The 21,260-nt window shown below is 37.7% G+C and overlaps 1 protein-coding gene across 4 annotated transcripts in view; it reads left to right on the top strand.

Moving 5' to 3' along the window:
- Firrm (FIGNL1 interacting regulator of recombination and mitosis) overlaps positions 1–21,260 on the top strand; it is a 44,876-nt gene that overhangs the window by 8,312 nt on the left and 15,304 nt on the right. For 2 of the 4 annotated variants that reach the window (XM_051147735.1, XM_051147736.1), the window contains 9 exons: positions 387–549; positions 2,377–2,461; positions 4,397–4,535; positions 9,894–9,974; positions 11,369–11,433; positions 14,706–14,854; positions 15,100–15,214; positions 19,419–19,605; positions 21,128–21,179. In XM_051147735.1, coding sequence (XP_051003692.1) covers positions 387–549; positions 2,377–2,461; positions 4,397–4,535; positions 9,894–9,974; positions 11,369–11,433; positions 14,706–14,854; positions 15,100–15,214; positions 19,419–19,605; positions 21,128–21,142 — 999 coding nt within the window. In that variant the 3' untranslated portion in view covers positions 21,143–21,179. Of the gene's footprint in view, positions 1–386; positions 550–2,376; positions 2,462–4,396; positions 4,536–9,893; positions 9,975–11,368; positions 11,434–14,705; positions 14,855–15,099; positions 15,215–19,418; positions 19,606–20,577; positions 20,661–21,127; positions 21,180–21,260 lie in introns of those variants that run through there. The other 2 variants (XM_051147737.1, XM_051147738.1) reach the window with 2 other exon arrangements.

Genomic DNA, 21,260 nt, shown 5'->3' with positions numbered 1-21,260 from the left:
TCCTTCTTAAAGGGGAAAAAAAAATGGTAAAGATTTGTGTAACCATAGGAATCCTGAAATTGTTCTGTTAGATTGCATAAGAAGTTGCTTAACTCAGTTCATCTTAACAGTCCTGAGGCAGCTGTAAAACACAAAAGATAGCTTAGGATTTGTAGGGCACAGGCAGTTTTGTTATCAGTGTTTTGATGGGTAAAGGACAAATTGTTCATTAATTTATGCATGATGATGTATGCTTTATACATTCTTGCATCTATCAAACTGCATTTGATAAGTATGAGTCTGTCAAAACCTTACATTTTTATCTCAGGCTCTGACAATATGGGTTAAAGCAAACTTGAATTCTGAGCTCTCTGTGATGTACCTGTTTCTCTTTTTGTTGTGATCAGAATAGCGAATCTGTGTATTCTGGGTGCTTACACCTAGTGTCAGACCTTCTCCAGACTGTTTTCAAGGAGGCCTATTCTCTCCAGAAGCAGCTGATGGAACTGCTGGACATGGTTTGCCTGGGCCCTTCAGTAGATGAAAATAACACTTTGCTGATGGTGGAAGGTGAGCAAAGAATTGTTGATTAGAATAGGATGCAAAATAGCTATAGTTCATTAATCAGTTAAATCATCAAACTAATGTTTTTGTTGAAGCATGCTCTCTTGCTTATGTATAACAATAATCTAAATTGGCCGGGCATGGTGGTGCACGCCTTTAATCCCAGCACTCAGGAGGCAGAGGCATGTGGATCTCTGTAAGTTTGAGGCCAGCCTGGTCTACAAAGTGAGCCCAGGACAGCCAAGGCTACACAGAGAAACCCTGTCTCGGGGGAAAAAAAAAAATCCAAATCTTCCTAGTAAAGTTTCAGGGTTTTTGTTTGTTTGACTTTTGTTTCTTTTGTTTTGTTTTTTTGAGACCGGGTTTCTCTGTAGCCTTGGGTGTCCTGGACTTGTTTTTGTAGACTAGGCTGGCCTCGAACGCACAAAGATCCACCTGCCTCTGCCTCCCCAAGTGCTGGGATTTCAGGTGTGCACCACTGCTCCTGGTGACACTCCCTTTAGATTTTATTCCTTAACCCATAGCAAAAAAGGGGCAGGGGTGTTTAAACTCCTTTCTAGAATTTTATGTGTATGTGTATGGGCCTATGAATGTGTACATGTACACCCAGACCCATTTATTATAATGAATACCCATTTTTCATTGTTTCTATTATTTTTTGACCCCCATCCTCATTCCCTGGGACTTAAGCTTAAGGTCTTGTACTTACTCTTTCATTCTATAGATTTGTTAATTTAATAGGGAGGTGTGATGGCACAGGCCTGCTCTGTACCTGGGAAACTGAAGCAGGAGGGATTGCAGATTCTAGGTGAACCTTGAGCCACATAGGAAAGCCCTGTCTCACAAGCACAACACAAAAACTGATTCTAACCAGCGTTGTTGATTTCATCACTCACTAATGCATTATGATCTAGGATTTAAAAAATAATATGCTAACATAGGAAAGCAAAAATTTTGTTAACTTTAGTGAAAAGAGAATAGGTTTATTTCTGTACACTTACTAAGTACTTTTTGCTCTGCAAGTAACCAACCTAAAAAAATCTGCTGGTTTAAAATAATTTTTATTTATATTCACAGTTCCATGTGCTTGCATCTTAGGCTGGCTGTAGTAATTGTCTGTGCTATTGGCACATTCTTGCATTTGCAGCTAAGAATTTCACTCACTGCTGGCTATTTACAGAGCCAGAATGGTGAGAAAGTCATGTGATTTTAGCCCAGGCTCAGTCCCCATTATGGCATTAGGGTTTCGAAGAATAGCAAGGGAGGGCAAGCCCAAGCACTCCAGATTGGCTTGCTTGCTTTGCCTTGATTATTGTTCCTTTATCAGATTAGTTATAGACGTATGCCTGGAGACAGTGTGACTACAGGAGGGGCATTTGGGGCCATTTTTATAACCTACCTAGCACAACCCGAATAAAAAACTTACATGAATGCAAGTTAGTGTAAATTGATTGCAGTTCTTGTTAGGTTTTCTTAGCAGTGTCATTTTTAAAAATTAGAATTGTGTCTATAAAATATTTGAACTATAATAGGACTTAACTTTTATTCCACTGAACATTTTATAATGGGATATAACTTTGATTCCACTGAGCTTTTTTGGTTTTAATTGTCATTGGGTAGCTATAAACTGCAAAATCAATATTTCATTTTATTTGAAACCTCAGAAATATGTCATTTATTTTCAGTAATTATTTAACCCAGTTATTTTTAAACTAGTACATAATGTTAATTCAGTCAAGTATTGAGATGTTCTCTTGATCCATTTAAATATAAGAGAATGTCATCTCATATAGCATTTAATTATCCTGAGAGTTGTTTTATTCTTCTTTGTAGTTATTCATTCATTATTGGATATCTGCTCTGTTATCTCCAGTATGGACCGAGCATTTCATGCCAATACTTGGAAGTTTATAATTAAGTAAGTTGGTTAGATTTTCTTTTTCATACAGTATTTTCTATATCCCCAATTCTAAATAGTTAGTGGATTTTAGATTACCTTTGAAAACTTTTATATTATATAGAATATCATTGACTGTGCTGCACAGTAATCGAGATACTGTACATGTAGCTTCCAAACCAAACTGAGCTTCTCTTTTTTGGTTTTTTGAGACAAGGTTTCATTGTGGAGCCTTAGCTGTCTTGGACTCACTTTGTGTAGACCAACCTGGCCTCGAACTCACAGCGATCCATCTGTCTCAGCCTCCCAAGTGCTGGGATTAAAGGCGTGCACTACCATGCGTGGCCAGTTTGCTTTTTTATACATAACTTAACGCATTTATTTCTATGCGCATTGGTGTTTTGACTGCATATGTTTGTGTGAGGGTATCAGATCCCCTGGAGCAGAAGTTATAGAAAGTTATGAGCTGCCATGTGGGTGCTGGGAATTGGACCCGGGTCCTCTGGAAGAGCAGCCAGTGCTCCTAACTGCTGAGCCATCTCTGCAGCCCCCTGTACAGTTATCTCTTAAAAGCAGACAACCAATCCTGCCATACAGTTGTAGTTAATTAGCTGGTAGTTCTGAAATAATGGACCATGAACCAGAGTATGCATCAATGGTGCTCCTGCTGCTACTGTTGTTAGCTAATTACCAATATCAAATATGGCATTTCTAAGCTCAGAATTAGTAACTATTTGGAGCTAGGATTAATCTCTTTGTTATATACGGTTAAGTTGTTCAACTCAAATTTTACTTATCAAATAATTTGAACTTAAGTTGAAGCATTATCAGGGTTAATATGGAGAGTACCTATGCTAGTTATTAGATGCTGAGGAGTGTGAGAAGAGGCATTCCTGACTGTAGGAATAATTAAGAAGCTATTTTGTTAATCATGTGTAATGTACACAAAGTCTGTAACCCATTCAAGTTTTAGGTACTTTTCTTATTCCCTCAGGATGTTAGCTTGCAAAGTAATACAGTATCATTTGAGAGCCGTAAGTATACCCGAGTGCTTAGAATCACTCTTCCTAAGGTTTTGGACACTTTGGTTAGTGTTTTTGAACCTTAGTTTTTTCATCTTAAAATAGGATAATGATAGTACTGTCTTGGTATTGTTGCACTGAACATTGAGTTCATCATTGTGAGCTGCTGAAACTTTGCATGACCCTGGAATGGCTAGTGCTCAGTGAATTAGCCACATGGCCACCCTCACCCCACTAAACCAGCACTGTTGTCATACAACCCCCACTCCTGCCTCTTTCCAGGTGCTCTGTGTTCACAGTGACATATTTAAAACTTGAGTTGGATCATATGACTCAAGTTCTTAAGAGCTCTTCCTATAGAGAGTAACAACTTAAGCCTTTCTGGACACTTCTTCCTTCTCCAGCCCTTCTGTCGCTACTTGCTTCCTGCTCTCAGTTCCTCAAGTGCAGGAAGGTCCCTGGTTCCACAGCTTGTCCCTGTGCAAAGGCTGTTTCTCTCCTCTGCTTTACACTGTAAGCTCCTGCTTATCTTTAGTTGCAAGATGCAGCATTAATATTCTTGTAACATTTTTTCATAGGATTTTTCTCAGCATTTATCACAACTAATTATTCTGTTCTTACAGTTATTTAACATTCTTATATTAGACCATATATTCCTTATAGACAGGAAAAAATTATGTTCATTTGATTTTTTTTTTTTTTATCTTCAAGACCTAGCATATTGTTTGTCAAATAGAGAAGATCAATTAATATTTTACAAAGACAAAAATTTAGCCACTAACTTCAAAGGTAAAGTTGACACATCTTAATTGTACCATGTTTAATATAACATTATGCTGTTGGAAATGTTTTATAACGTTCTATGGGCCTGAGTTGATTAATCTGCTCACTCGTCACTTCTGGTGATTTTATTCATCTGTTTTTATTCATTTAGGCAGAGCCTCAAACACCAGTCGGTCATAAAGAAACAGTTGAAACACAAAGAGATAATTTCCAGCTTGTGTGAAGACATTCTTTTCTCCTTTCATTCTTGTTTGCAGTTAGCTGAGCAGATGACACAGCCAGTTGCACAGGTAAAATGTAGTCCTAACGACACTGCAAAGGGGAGTTTTTATTATTTTGACAGTTAATTGACTCTTATTTGAGCATATAGAGTAAAGTTTAGGGTTTTAATTATTTTCTTTTTAAAAATCTGTAGAACTATTTACAGCTCAGATTCTGTAACCAGAACACAGTATTATAATATTAAGTCCTTTCATTTCCTATGGCAGTTACCTACCTATCATCTCCACATTCTTAGTTGGCCAGAGCATTCTCCTCAGAATCTTTTGTTCTTTTCTTCCCTAGAACAGTTACTGTTCTGTGTTTTACATTTATCTAAGGTCTTTATAATGCATACATTGTCAGCCTTTCTGTCACCAATGTATTACAACCTTTAGCAGTATGTATGTGTGTTCTTATTTTAAAATTGGTAGATACATTTCTGTTGATTTCAATAAATTACAGTGGATGTGGTGTCTTTATGAATTCATATGTTCTAAACATGTAGAGCAGGGTTGTTGGAACTTACAGCTCATCTTCCTATAAAAGCATTATGTACAGTAACTTTTAGACTAACAAAATTTATTTGAATATCCCTGAGTTACATGATCAATAGACCCAGGAACTATTATAGGAAATGAGTTGATCATTTCTTCCCAAGTGGCAGTATTACAGCTCCTTCTCCTGTAGACCTACAGCTGACAGAAGAGTCATTGCTTGTGTGTGCTTCCCCATCCCAGCCTTGGGGGTAAAGGGTAGAGTTTAGTTGAAGTTCCCAGACTAGTGGCAACTACTGCTAGAACAGGGATCATCTGGAAGTGCAGATTAGCGCAGTTTAGAACATTGGAAAGGAGTTCTGAGATATACAAAGTGAAGGATAGGTGTAAGAAGAGGCTCACATTTTTTTTTGTTTTGTTTTTTTGTTTATCTTCTGTTTTTCTTTCTCCTTTTAGATGCCTTTGTTCCTCCTTTTTGTTTTCACACTTCCTGGTTCCCTTTCTTCCCGGGACCTTGCTGATAGGAGAGATTACTTGTTGAATATCTGCATTAATGCCAGAGAACTTGTCCCCCGCCTTGCACCTTAGCATATAGACCAGTGTTTCTCAACCTGTGGGTTAAACAACCCCTTCACAGAGGTCACCTAAGACCACTGGAAAACAGATATTTACATTTCGATTCATAACAGCAGCAAAATCACAGTTATAAAGTAGCATCAAAATATATTTTTAGGGTTGGGGTCACCTTGCAGCATGAGGAATTGTGCTAAAGGATCTCTGTGTTAGGAAGGTTGAGAATCACTGGTGTACACCAATCTTCACTCTCAAACTTTGCAGCTTCCTTTTTGCTTGATGCCACAGACTCACTAACTGGTAGTTCAAGAATAAAATTAGGAGGCTGGAGAGATGGCTCAGTGGTTAAGAACACTCACTGGTTGCTCTTCCAGAGGACCCTGGTTCAATTCCTAGCACCCACATGGAAGCTCACAACTGTCTGTAACTCCAGTTCCAGGGGATCTGACATCCCCACACAGATATACATGCAAACAAACAACAATGCCTATAAAATAAAAATAAATTAAGAATAAAATTAGGTTCCTGGTCAGGGGACAGGAAGAACCCAAAGAGTAGTATAGCCTGTAGTATTGGCAAGCTGAAAGAAAGTCTGGTTCCTAGCTGGAGTAGCTATTTGCTTGTATGAAAATGAGGGCATTAAATAGAAATTTTCTCAACCAAATTCTCATGTTGTGACTTAGCTGTGCAAATTTTGGGCTAATAATGTGACCAGCTCCATTCACTAAATGAAAGGGAGTTCTGCCATAGTTTGTATGTCTCTAGTCTTTCACTCTCAGCAGTGCCCTCTACTGTTCACTATTGATATTTAGGAAGTTTTCCCAAGCTTCTTGTAGTGTACTTTTCCTTCTGCAACAGAATACCTAGAACTAAGTCATTTGGAGATAACAACAATCCATTTCTCACAGTTCTCAACTCGGAAGTCCAAGATCAAATCATAAGCAGATGTATGGTGAGGACCTGTTCTCAGCTCAAAAGATATTACCTTGTTGCATTCTCATGTGGTAAAAGAGCTAAGGCCCCCCCAAACCCCCCTCCCCACCCCTACTCCTTCCCCCTCAAGCCTCTATTTATAAGGACACTTAGCTCAGTTAGGAGGTAACCACTTCCTCAAAGGCCCAAGCTCTTAATACTAGATATGTACTGAGCATGCAGTTCCAGCATAGGTTGGCCTGGCACCAACATTCAGACCAGTACCTTGATTTCTGAAGTGTTGCAGTAAAGCCAGTGAATTTAATTCTTAAGTGTAGGATGCAGATATATTAGTCTCTGTTTTCCTGGGCCTGCTATTAACAAACCAAACCAAACCGAGCAGCTTAAAACAGCAGAAAATTAATCTCTTCACAATATTAAAGTCTTTGAGTTCTTAAGTGGCAATAGGGACATGTTCTATTCAGGGAAAATCTATACTGTGCCTTTCTCTTAGCTTCTGGTGTTGCTGGCAAACTTGGCATTCCTCAGTGTACAGATCTAGATTCCAGTCTCTGTACTGCCTTCATATGATATTCTTCTCCATGTCTCCCCACCTTAAGTCACCAGTCTCAAAAAACCAAAAGAAAAATACACCAATTATATGACAATGGTAAGAGTGCCCCTAGGTCTGGTGTGGCCTAGACTTACCTAATTATGCCTAAAAGGACCCTATCTCCAAAATATTGAAGTTCATTTTAAAAGTTACAAAAATTGGAATACACATAAAAGTGGGAGAGAGAATTAACCCCTCATGGTTGTACTCTGACCTCCTCATACTCACTGTGCAGGGTGCATAACCCACTACTCCCCCAGAGTACATTTTTTTAAAGAACAGATAAAAGATGAATCTACACTAATGTTAACTTTTATCAGCAGTACCTATTTTCTTAGCACCTTGGCACCACCAAGAAAGCTGGATAAAGTCCTTACTTTACCCAGTCTCCATGATTTTTCTTGTACTCACAGATAAGCACTAGGGGGACTTGGAATATTAAACACATGAGTGGTTCCTTCAAACAAAGGGATGTATAACCTCTTACCTGCCCAGAAGGCTGGGTTAATAGCCTGGTGACCTTTGTGCTGTCTGTGTGGGCCAGATCCTCCCCCACACCCTTATAAGCTTGCTTTTCTTGGCCAATCTCTAGAACCCACCTTTATAGAAGGTGTCACATGAACTTTACAAAGAGTTTTAATGTGGTCACATGGATCTTTATTTAGCTTACTTTGTTCCTCAAGGAGATTTGTCTAACTTCTGTGTAAGTTTCATTGTACACACAGTATTGAGTTAAGTATCACCAGGAACAATTCCCCCAAATTGTGCTGTGCTTAAATGTCCCTAAAATAAATTACTTAGGAGACTCCCAACATTTGAATCAATACACGTTATTTAGCTGTGTTGACTGAACTACCATTTTGCCTACTGCAGTTTCAGAGACACTCACCCCCCACCACCACCCCACCCTCCCTCCCACCCCCCTGGAGAAAACAGTCTGTATGTGTTCTGTTTCCCTCTTCTTGATGATGCCAAGTTGCTAAGGGAATCTGTACTGATGCTAAAAGCTGACATTAGTGTATATCATCTTTAATCTCTGTCCTTTAAAAACAAAAACAAAACACTCTCCTAGAATATGGCCTGTAATAAAATCCTATCTCCTACTTCCCTTGGGGACTTTTCAGTGAGAATTATCCTCAAATCCCTCCCCTTTCCTTATGATCTCTACTGCTTACCCATATTGTCAGGAGCATTTATTTGTTTATTATGTATTTTTATTCTTCTCCCATACAATATACTGACTGTAGTTTTGCCTCCTTCCCTTTCTCCCAGTCCCTTCCCCTCCCCAGATCCACTCCTCTTCTGTTTCCCTTCAAAATATTTTTGAGGATTAAAAGGATCTCTCTCCTCAAGAGGGTAGACATGATCAAATCATAGAAATATCACACAGAAATCTATGAATATAAATAAAATATTGATAACTTAAACAGCAAAACAGATTAGTTACATAGGTGACTAATAAACATAGGAAAAGATTCACAACACTATAAATTAATCTATAGCTCCAACTTTATCAAGATTCCAAGAACTTTAAAAATAGTATTCAAGCGCCTGGGGAGATGGTAAAGAGTTAGCCATGCAAGCATTAAGACCTGTGGCTGAATCCTTGGGCTCCCCATTAAAAGCAATCAGGAACAAAACTTATCTCTGTTCTTTAAATAAAAAAAAAAAAAAAGTTACTCTGGGGAGAGTAGTGGGGCATGCATCAAGCAAAGCGTGTGTGTGGAGGTCAGAGGATCTCCCAGACTCAGAGCTCAGGGCTGTGTGGCAAGGACCTCTACCTGCTGAGCCTCTACAGGGTTATTTTCGTGTTTGCGTGTAAAGCACCGCGTAACAAAGCTCATGCTCATCGTATAAAAGAAAGGTGAGCGGCTTTACACAGATTCCACTACAGAAAACTGTTTCCATTAACGCATAACGTATATTTTGATTGGATTAAATTAGGATTTAGCCATATTAGGAAAAGAACCAAACATAGTGAGTTAACATTAACGTTAAAGTAGGTTATTGTCATGTGAAATAATTCTCAAAACTAAAGATAATTTGCTTGATTTAACTTAATGGTGCTAAATTAAAACTATCCATGCTTGAGATTTTTGTGTCACAACAGTATATTTGCCCTGTTCTTCATACTTACAGGATTACAGTTTATTAATATGCCATTAATATTTTTAATCACTGCATGATGGATGCTTGGCTCACTTCAGTTCAAAACCATTGCATAGTGTGTAGATCTAGAAAAAAGTTGCTAGCCAATGAATTTTTAACAGCGTAACTCCTGAGATAAAAAGAACAGTATTTTATGCTTCCATCAGCAATTAGAGAAAGTACTTATTAACCCACTTTCCCCCCAGCTCATGAATACTGTGTATCATGTCCCTTTAAGCTTTGCTAGTCAAGTAGCCATCAATCCTTCTCTTTCCCAAGACACATAACTAAGTTGTAATTTCTCAGTGTTATTCATTGGCTGTTTGCATCCTCTTTTCTCCCTGTTGCTTCTTATTTTACCTTCTTCTTGTGATTAATTTGATCTCTGTATAGCAAGGAACTATAATAAATTATTTACATTTCGCTTTCAAATCAATACGATTATAAGTTACAGTTCCTTTTCAGTAATGCAGAATGTAATTTATAAAATATCACTTGTTAACTGGTGGGAACAAAACAATACAAAGAGTAATATGCTTTTATGAAAAATTCTATAATCACTTTGTTTTCTAAGTTGTTTTAGAAAATTTGTCTCATTTACAGGTTCAACTAATTTTACATTATTATACTATTTCTTTGTGGAACAGGATAATGCTGACTACAGATTATTTCTGAAAACACTCAAAGTGTGTCGTTTCTTTGCTAACTCCCTTTTACGCTACACTAAGGTAAGGCTCTTTTAAAAAAATACATAAATGCAAAACAAACATAAACTTTAAATTGTCCTTTTGTGTATGGGTAGGTGAGCTTGGATGTATGTGCATACGTGAGGCCAGTGGTGTGTCTTCTGTTTCTCTCCACACTGTTTAATGAGGCAAGGTCTCTCATGGAATCTATAGCTCACCATTTTTGGTATACTTGCCAGTGAGCTTCTGGAATTTGCTTAGCTATACCTCCCAGTGCTGGGGATACAGTATGGTATGCTGTAACTGGCTTTTATGTGGGTGCTGCTCATTCAAACTTTTCCCTTTGCTTTCATAGCAAATACTTTTACCCACTGAGCCATCTCCCTGCTTGGCTTGCGAATTTTCGTCATGCATGCCCAGACCAGTTCATTTGAATATATTTCTGAAGTTCATTTAGAAGATCTTATGGTTTAATACTATGTGTTGTTTCTGTTACATTATTTGTATTGTTATATCATTGTTGGTATGTTCCTTTACTTTTCTGAAAATTATTTCCATAAATTAAATAATTTTTCTAAGCATAATTCAATTTGAAGAAAATAACTTAGTTTGTATTTAAATCTATTTACAAGTTATTTCTACCACATTTCTGAGTTGGTTCAACTTTAAATGTTCAAATCCTTCACATTCAACACACACACACACACACACACACACACACACACACACACACACACACTTATAATTGGTATTTTCAGAATAATTTATATTTGAAATTATAAGAATAGGATAAATAAGTTATCAAAGATTGGGAAGATGGACAGTGAAAGGGACATTTATTAATAGATATTAATGATTAAAAAAAACTATTACCTATTAAAAATTTTAATTCAGCTCATTTTCACTCTCCAGTAATTTTTCCTATCCTCCTCCCACTTCTGTGGAACTTCTTCCCAAGTCCTTTATGACTTTGACGTCTTTCATTTTGTCTTTGTTTTTAAAACGATCCTTTTTTTAGGTTTTGAAATTTTGTTTTGTTTTTTGTTTTTTCTTCTACCATCTCCCTCTTCCCAGGTCCTCTTACCTCCCTGGCCACCCAACTTTGTTTATTCTCTCTCTTAACAACAAATAAACAAAACCAAACCAACCTCCTCTCCAAAAATCAAACAAACAAGCGAAAGATCAGTAATACAAAAAATAACAAAACTAGACAGAAGAGGTGGTCCTCAGTAAGTGACAGGTGCTAATTGTGGATGATGGGTAGCTCTAACAGTTAGAAGCTTGGATGCTTAGCCTTCTACTCTACTCCCATGTAAGCTTTCTTTTTGTATTTATTTGATTGTGGCAGGTCCAAGTTTTATTCTGTATGTTATGGGAGGGGGTGAGTAGAAAATCATGTCACATACAAAGAATAAATAGAATTTCTTTATTTTTAGGAATTTTTTCATTTCCTGCCTGATTCTTGCCATGTTTTGCACCAGCTTTATCTTCAGATACACAGGTAAAAGGAGTACTTTATGGTTAGTAAAGTGTGACGGTGCTACTTCTTTCAGATAAATATAAATGTTTATCTTAATGTTCAGTAAAGTTTTACCTGCTTGCTTAAAATACTGGCAGATAGAAGCTTTTGAAGGATACAGTCCATGTTAGCTTTACTTAGTTAACTCATTCCTTAAAATGACCAATAAATAATTGATACAGTGATAAATACCAAAGCACTTATTTGTATATAGTTGTGTTATTATATATTATATATGATGGGTGTAATAGATATACATATACAAATTATTATATATATAAAATGTGTGTTTGCTTTGTTTTTATTTTTTGTATAAGTTAATGCCTTGAAATGAAATGACTGTGTGTGTGTGCGCGCGCGTGTGCACATGTAGTGTATTTCAGTAATGAGTAAGACTCGTGCTAAGATGTGGTGTTTTAAACTTTATTCTCTAATGTTTTACTAGGAACATCCCTGAGGAAGAAGTGCAAAAGCAGATAGACATTGATAGGTGAAAAAAAAAAAAAGTGCTGAGATTTAGGAAGGTTTACTAGGGCACGGGATAGTAGAAGAGCCTGTTTTTGTGATATTTAAGTTAATTTTATGTGCTTGTGTGTGGTATGTACATGCCATGGTGTGTGTGTGTGTGTGTGTGTGTGTGTGTGTGTGTGTGTGTGTGTGTGTGTGTGTGTGTGTGTTTAGGGTTCAGAGTGTAACTTTCAGAGGAGTTGTCTCTTTCACCATATGGTCTTAGGGATCAAATTCAAGTCCTTGGACTCAGCTTAAGGTGCCCTTATCCTCTGAGCCATCTTGCTGGCCATAAAATTTTATTTTTGCTTCATTATAAAAGTAAGCATAATTCTGTATGTGTTGAAGAAATTTTTCAGCTGTCAGTTTTCTCATCTGGAAATTGAGATAATAGTGAGTGGCACCTGCTTCAGGGGCTTTGTTTTGATTATGATAACTTTATAGAGTGCCTGATGAGCTACACTTAGTTTCTTGCCTTTCTGGCAAGAGCTAAATTTAATACCAAAACCCGACATCTGTCAGTTCATTGTCCAACAGTCCTAAGCTTCTGTCCCCAACACTTTTTTGTTCCCTGATGTTAATTAATAATTCTTTTTGTCAACAAGAAAAATGTAAGCAGTTAGAAGAGAGCCTATATATACTTTTCGTGTACATGTATTTAGGCCCTTAGTAATTCCCTTACTGCATGAATTAATTCTACATGTGCTCTGGATGTTGTTTTATATGCTCAGGCAACTTCTGAAGGTAGTCTCTTTCTCTTTTGTAACATCAGCCTGCCCTCTCTACTGGATCAGTTTCATGTGTATGTACCACATGGTGCTATCTTCCCCATTTCAGTGCAGAGCAATCTCTGGATTCTACATCCTTTTCCAGATATGCTCTCACTTCTCATTACATTCCAATCCTCAAATGACTTCAGTGAACTTCCTGTTCATTTCCCTTGATTAATTTTTCTTTATAGCACTTAATTAACATCTGTTATAGTAGACCCTACAATTCATGAGGAATATATTTAAAGACACACAGTTGTTACTGGAAAGACAAGAAGTATTAAATTGTCTACTATGTTTTCTTACACATACATATGTAAATACATACCTTAATACAGTTTGTATGTAATATGTAATAAGAGAACCACTCTAATAGTGTATTGTAAGAATTGTGTGAATTGATCTGTCGCTCCCAAAATATTTTACTTTACTATATATAGTTACCCTTTTGATTTGAGATGACTGAATGTCTTGTATATTAGTGAATTGAGGTGAATGACAGAATCATTGTGGTATGGTATTCGGTTACTGTGTAAAAGTTACTTGAAAACTAGTAGTGCCATACATCAGCAGTGGAGTTGATGATGGAGAAGCTGCCAAGTAAACCAAGGATGGCTAATGTGTGGAGCAAAGCCACACTGGACAAGGGGGTGCTGCATCACAGGCGGTGGGAGCAGTGTAGTGTGAAATCTCATGTCACTAAGAACCGCACACAACGAAAGAATTTTTTCCCTGCATTTTAGTGTTTTTATGTAGTTGGAATCAGGAAATTGAAATCTTAGATAAGACTGCTGTACAAGTTTACTTTTTGCTTCACTGCCCCCTCTCATTAAACAGTAAACTACATAAAGGACAGTGTTTCTATATTCTGTTTAGTACTACAAAAGTACCCTCTCCTCAGACAGTGCATCCTGATACATAGACTTGTGAAATCATGTATGAATACGTCGTGTGATTTAAAAAGAAAATATTTAACTCAGCAGTTGTTGTGGAGTTCCATTATACCTGTATTTTATTTTATTCATCTTAAAGATCACACATCTTGTTACTCATTGCATGTCATAGAGGAAGGAATAGAGGATTAGGATTAAGGAGGGTCAGATAAATGAACAAAATGACACAGATAATTGACTGTATGTGAAATAGTGCTTTTCTTTGTCACACTAGATATTTCTTAGATGCATTCTTTTAAATGTTATGTGTTAGTTTGCTTATAATTGTTACACTTACCATAATTAAATATCAAGTAACTGATAAACTGTTGAGTATACACTTTATTTTATATAGGTTTTAATTGAAGTTTAGTTTAAACTCCATTACTGAGACATTTCTATGAAAGTCTTTTTAACAGCCTTTAGTGTTTCTATATTGTTTATTTCTTTAAAAGCTTTAGTTTCTAGGAAACATTAACTTGTAGTAAATTCAGCATTTACCTATCTTTCTTTGTTCTTATTGTTAGTTTTTGTTTTTTTCAAAACAGAGTTTCTCTGTGTAGCCTTGGCTGTCCTGGACTCACTTTGTAGACCAGGCTGGCCTCAAACTCACAGAGATCTACCTGCTTCTGCCACCCTAAGTGATGGGATTAAAGGTGTATGCCACCATGCCTGGCTCAGACCTGTCTTTTAGCGTAGTTTTTACTAGTTGATTTAATATTTTATGCTTATATATATATATATATATATATATATATATATATATATATATATATTTAAGGACACCACCACAAGAAGGTATTGAAATACTTCAAAGTAGTACTATATTTCTCTAGAAAATATTTTATCTATAGAATTATAGCTGTGTTATTTACTTTATAAATCTTCATATATGTCTGCTGTCAATTCAGTACTTTGAGCTTTTTTCCTATAACATATGTCCTTCACTTTTTATGCTTTTTCACTACTGTGACATGAGCTTGTAATATATCTATCTAAATCTACAAAGTGGCTATTTAATGAATGAGATTTTTCACCTTTGCAGCGAGTTTCCTTCAAGCCTATATGCTGCTAGGATTCCCAAAGCACAGCAGGAGGAAATAGCAGGTGCTTTCCTTGTGATACTGGATGCACTCATCAGTCAGCTGCTCAAATCCCAGCCTTTTGTGCAGGCAGTTTTGGCTAGTAAACTCGGTAAGCTTCAAAACATCTAAACCATCTCCTTTATTATGGCATGTCAGATAGAGTTGTATGCCTTTTAGCAGTCACTATTTTGTGTTAAAAGTTTTTATTTATAATTTTTTATACTTTATTGAGACATTATCTATTAAGTAATATCTCTACTTCCTTTGTATAAAATTATCAAGTTCTTGCTGAACACACTGGATATGTTGTTTACCAGTTGTTTTAACTTAATGTATGACTTTATTACTGAAAAGACCTGCCCAGTGAACTGCAGCTCCCACAAGTCCTGCTTCTGGTTGTCATCATGGATAAGCTGCCCTCCCAGCCTGAGGATGTACAGACCCTGTGGTGCACAAAAGATACAACTAGGTGACATTTTGTTTATATCTAATCATATTGCCAGTGGCTTAGGTGTCCCTATTATTTGAAATGGCCTCGAATCTAAGTTTTAGCCACACATTATGTGTGGGTATAATCCCTTCTCTGCAGGATGCTGAGACAGAGAATCACTTGCACCTAGCAATTTGAAACCATTCTGCTTAATAGCTACTGTGTAGAATAATGACTATGTGAAAGCTATAAAATATATATCTATAACAGATGCCAAAGATATTTTAATTTTGTTCACTGATGATTATCTGTTGTTGGCATTAAAAATATTGGCTGTAATAGATGTAGATGCAAATGAGAGCATGTAGAAATAAACTGCGTTAGGGGCTAGAGAGATGGCGTATCTCTTAAGAGAGCTTGCTGCTCAATCATGAGGACCAAAGTTCAAACCCCAGTATCTATCTGGTGGCTTACAAATGGCTGTGATTCCAGCCTCATGGAATCTGACACCGTCTTCTGGTTTCTGTGGGCACCAAGTGCAGTTACACTCAACAGACATATGTGCCGATCACAGTCGTACACAGACATATGCATAAGTAAAATAATGTATAAAAAGCTATGATAGATGCTGTACAGTGTCTCCTGGGAAATGTCACTGTCTTTACCCTCTTCCCCAGCACTGTAGTCCAGGTGCTAACTTATTACTGCATAGCTTATTGCTATGCTCCTAGTTTTTTAATCCCTACTCTTGGCTGGTCTGGTTGGTCTATTCAAACTCAAAGAGTGATGTTCAAGCTTCTAAATTTTGCAACCTGTTCTGTTGCTATTAATTTTGATACCTCATTTTTTTCACTTAAAAATATAGATTTTTTATTATTTGAGAATTCTGTATATAGTGTACTTTGATCATATTCACCTCCCACATCTTACCTTTATAATCCCTACCTTCTCACTCATTCTCAATTTTGTGTCCTCATGTGTTTTTATAACCTACTATGTTTAGGTAATGCTGTCCATATCTTCATGGGTGTGGCCATCAAGTGGAGTATGATTGACTAACCAGGGGCCACACCCTTAAGGTAAACTGACTCTCCCTTTGTCAGAAACCATCTACTGTCAATTATCCCCAGGTGCAGGGACTGGTAATATACCACAAGCATACACCCATCATCCAAGGACATTGACTAACTTGATTATTAATTAATTAATTAGTTAACTAACTAACTTTACATCCCAACCGAAGTTTCTCCCTTCTCTCTCCTTCTATCCACACCTCTTCCCCATCCACCACTCCTCCTTTTCTCTTCAGAAAAGGGAAGGCCTCCCATTTATCAACCAGCCTTGGCATATCAAGTTGCAGTAAGACTAGGCACATCTTCTTCTGAGGCTAGATGAGGCAGCCCAGTAGGAAGACACGTCCCAAAGGCAGGCAACGGCCCCTGCCGCCATTGTTGTGAGTCCCACATGAAGACTAAACTTCACAGCTGTTAGATATGTGCAGAATGCCTAGGTCAGTCCCATGCATGCTACCTGTTTGGAGGTTCAGTCACTGAGCTCCTGTGGGCCCAGGTTAGTTGATTCTGTAGGTTTTCTTGTGGTATCCTTGACCTACAGTCCTTCCTCCCTCTCTTCTGCAGGATCCCCCAAGCTCTGCCTAATATTTGGCTGTGGGTCTCTGCATCTGTTTCATCAGTTGCTTAATGAAGCCTCATCTGATGACACTTATGCTAGGCTCCTCTCTGCATGTATAACACAGTATCATTAATAGTGTTAGGGTGAGCTCCTTTTCATGGCATGGGTCTCAGGCTGGCCTAGTCACTGCTCCATCTTTACCCCTGCACATCTTGTAGGCAGGACAAATAGTAGGTTGACGGTTTTGTGGCTGGGTTGGTAGCCTAGTCCCTTCATTGAAAGTCTTGCCTAGTTAGAGAGAATGGCTGGTTCAGTCTCCATTTTCCCCGTTGCTAGGAGTTTTAGCTAGGATCTCCCTCATAGATTCCTGGGAGTTTCCCTTGTCCTAGGTTTCTAGCTTGTCCCAAAGATTTGCCCCCTGCCCCTGTCCCCTACCTGCTACTTCCTGTTCCAATCCCCACACTCACCCTCACAGTCTCATTCTCCTGGCCACCCAGAGTGTCTGTTCTATTTCTCTTACTTAGTGAGATTCACACATTCCCTCCTTGAGGCCACCTCCTTTCTTCTTTGGGTATATAAACTGTAGCATGGTTATCCTTTATAGTTAATATCCACTTATAACTGAGTACATACCATGTTTATCATTCTGGGTCAGGGTTATTTCAGTCAGGATGATCTTTTCTAGTTCCATCCACTTGTCTGCAAATTTCATGATGTCAGTTATTTTTAATAGTTGAGTAAATACTCCATTGTAGAGGAATTTTAATTCAGAACATGGGTGCTCTGGAAAGAGATCACATCCAAAGACCTTCTAGGTCTGTGTGATCCAGCTGGAATATAAACACACCTTTAATCCAGGAGACAGAGGCAAGCAGATCTGCGTTCAAGGCCAGCCTGGTATAGAGCAAGTTTCAGGTAAAGAAAAGCTTAGATCCAGCCATGGTGGTACACGCCTTTAATCCCAAACTATGAGAGTAAAGTTAGTTTGTAGAAGGAAGCACCCATGTTTGAAAGTGATGTCTAATTGAGTGGCAGAAAAAGTGACAAAATCAGAGAAAGATTTGACAGAACAGGATACGCCCAACACTCACGAGAAGAGAGAGGGAAGGGTAGCTACTTCAGGGGCAGTGCAGAGGGAGGAGGCAGTTTTGCCAGGACAGCAACAGAGAGGGGGGTTGCAGAGAGAGAACTCAGGCGCAGACCAAATGAGCCAGAGAATGAGAAGGATTGCAACAGTTATCTTGAGGCCAGGCAGAGAGAGAAGCCAGATTGAATAAATTAGCTGGGAGAGGAGTCTGAACAACTGAGTTGAACCAGGCAGCCCAGAGCTAAGTAAGAACAAGAAAGGGTGAGCTTATTCAGCAGTAAGTCTCAGAGGCTGGATACATTCTAGGCCTAGGTTAGCAGACAGAGGCAGTAAGCCTCCAAGACAACAGTTGAAACAGATGAGTAAAAATTCCTTTTACACTCCATTATATAATCTTTATCCATTCTTCAGTTGAGGGACATCTAGGTTGCTTCCAGCTTCTGGCTATTACAAATAAAGCTTCTATGAATATAGTTGAGCAAGATGGTGGAGCATCCCTTGGGTATATATATGCCCAGGAGTGGTATAACTGGCTCTTGAAGTAGATTTATTCCCAATTTTTTGAGAAACCACCAAATTGATTTCCTAAGTTACTTACAAATCTTCACTCCCACTGGCAATAGAGGAATGTTCATCCTGGTTCACATCCTTTACAGCATAAACTTTCACTTGAATTTTTGATCTTAGCCATTGTCATGGGTATAAAATGGAATCTCAGAGTTGTTTTGATTTGCATTTCCCGAATGGCTAAGAGTGTTGAACATTTCTGTAAGTGGTTCTCAGCCGTTAGAGATTCTTCTATTGAAAATTTTCTATTTAGCTCTGTATCCCAATTTTTAATTGGGTTATTTGGTTTGTTGATATCTAGTTTCTTCAGTTCTTTAGTTCTGTGTATATTTGGATATCAGCCTTCTGTCGGTGGGGTTGGTAAAGATTTTTCCCCGTTCTGCAGCTGCTGCTTTGTCCTTTTGATGGTATCCTTTGCCTCACTAAAGCTTTTCAGTTTGATGAGGTTCCATTTATTAATTGTTGCTCTTAGTGCCTGAGCTATTGGTGTTCTTCTGTTCGGGAAGTGTCTTATGTTGAGGTCTTTGATCCACTCAGACTTGGAAAGGTGATCTATATGGGTCTATTTGTATTCTTCTACATGTAGACATCTAGTTAGACCAACACCATTTGTTGAAGATGCTTTCTTTTTTCCATTGTATGGGTTTTGGCGGCTCTGTCAAAAATCAAGTATCATAGGTGTGTGGGTTTATTTCTGGGTCTTCAGTTCTTTTTCTTCCTCAGATTATATGCACATTTTGAAAAAATTTTGTTCAGGAACATTTTTTTAAAGTTTTTTTTTGTTTTTTTGACAGTAAATATATTTTATTTTTTATGTCTATTCATGTACATTTCAGATACTGGTTTTTATCTTTTGACATTTTGATTGTCTAAAGTAGCCCTGTACATGATATTATTCTGAGTGCTGTTTGTTATCTTCCATTAATGCTGGGCTCAATGTTTTTTATTTTCTTGCAGGATGTCCCTGCTCCAAGCCATTTTCTACAATTTTGGGCGTTGTTCTGGTGAACTCTCTGTGCCTGTTCATTCACAGGGAGTAAAGAGTAAAGGACAAGCTGAGGTGCCTGTCACTTTGTATCAGCACGTGTGTGTTCATGTTTGTGCACTCGTTGCTTCTTTTCATCCCTCACTGTTTGCTGAGCTGGTGAGTGCACTACAAACATGATGTAGTGGAGTTTACACTTTCCTTTCTTTTCACTGAAATTATATTTCATGTGTAGAAGAGCATGAGAATTAATGACAGTTGTAAACCCCAACCACCTCAACCTCAAGTTGCACATCTTATTGTTTTCTCATTTGTGTCTTAAGATACAGTAGTTCTTGATGCATATAATACTAGATATACTTTTTAGCTAAAATATTTGATAAAACATTTTGCATTGTGCTCAGGGAAGTCTTAAAAAATCCTGTGAGAAGTGGAAAACATGAGAAAGGAATGCTATACAATGTACTAGTTATGTTTTTATTGATGAGATAAAAAAGCAGCTTAAGAAAAGAGTTTGTTTTGGTTTAAAGTCCACAAAGGGAGTCCACACAATGGTGCCAGGCATTAGGTGGTGAGAGCAGGAAGCTGAGAGACCACATCTCAACACAGGAAGCCGAGGTCTTTAGAAGTGGAGCAAGTCTGTATTCTCCCAATGTCTGCCCCAGTGATGTGCTTTCGCCAGCCAGGCCTAAAGTGTTATAACACCCCCTGACAGTGTTGCCAACTGGGGACAAATACTTGAACCTGTGGGGGGACATTTTTCATTCAAACCACTATACTTTTTCATAAAAAGTAAATAGTAATATATAATGTTTGGTCCATTATAGATAGTTTTATTTTTAATATCATTAGATTGGTAAAAAGGTTGAAAATATTTTAGGAAATATTGCCATGTTGCTTGAAAGCTTTCAGAGATGGTCCTTGTGGCTTGCAGGGATTGAGTTAGCACAAAATTGGTTTCTCTTCCCCTCGACTCAACACAATGAGTACATACAGTAGGTGCTCAAGAGAAAGGGATGGCACTGTAGTTCTTTTACATAGGAGCATGTAGAGGCTTCCCACTGAGGAATGTAATGTTTGTATTCATGAGCATCTGCCTAGCAATAAATGGAACTCTTGTGTTTTTCATAGGATGCTGTTCTGCTGAACGCCGTGCTTAGTGCTCATATGGCTACCGCCCTGTTAGCGATGGATGTGTGGTGCTTCCTCGCTCGGTAAAAAGTGCCATTCCTGGGTTTGGATTGGGTTGCAGTAGTGACCAACAGCAAATAACTTTAGGTTTATAGGAAAGTTCTGTTTCTGTAGTCTTTTAACAACACCTCAAAAATTGTTAGATTTCATGTCATTACTCTTAAGCTTGAAAACAAGTAGCCTCTTTTTTTTTTTTTTTAAATATACAAAGTGAATGTTGAGGCAGTCTATGATGTTCCTTGGTGATGGGTGAAGGTATATTATCTTTAACTTATATGTGTATTCAATTATGAAAGATAATTGTGTTTAATGTTTAGATTTGGGCCCATCCCTAAGTCTTATTACATATATGCAAACATTCTAAATTCTGATAAAAATCTAAAGCTTAAAACACTTTTGGTATAAGACATTGGATAAAGGATGCTCAGCTTGTACTCGTTCACATGTCCTCTGCCTAACTGGAAAGTAAGTGCCTTTTTTAATATCACAGATACGGGACTGCTGAACTAGGCGCACACCATGTCACCTTAGTGGCTCATCTGGTAAGTACATTCAATAACCTAAAACATCCACTTTCTATGTTTTCTTTGAATATGTGTTATTTTTTATATGTTAATAAAAAT

This window comes from Acomys russatus, chromosome 6, assembly GCF_903995435.1.
Source record: "Acomys russatus chromosome 6, mAcoRus1.1, whole genome shotgun sequence".
In the NCBI taxonomy this organism is placed as follows: domain Eukaryota; kingdom Metazoa; phylum Chordata; class Mammalia; order Rodentia; family Muridae; genus Acomys; species Acomys russatus.
The sequence above is the reverse complement of the archived record's forward strand: the minus strand, read 5'-3'. Positions and strand labels throughout refer to the sequence as shown.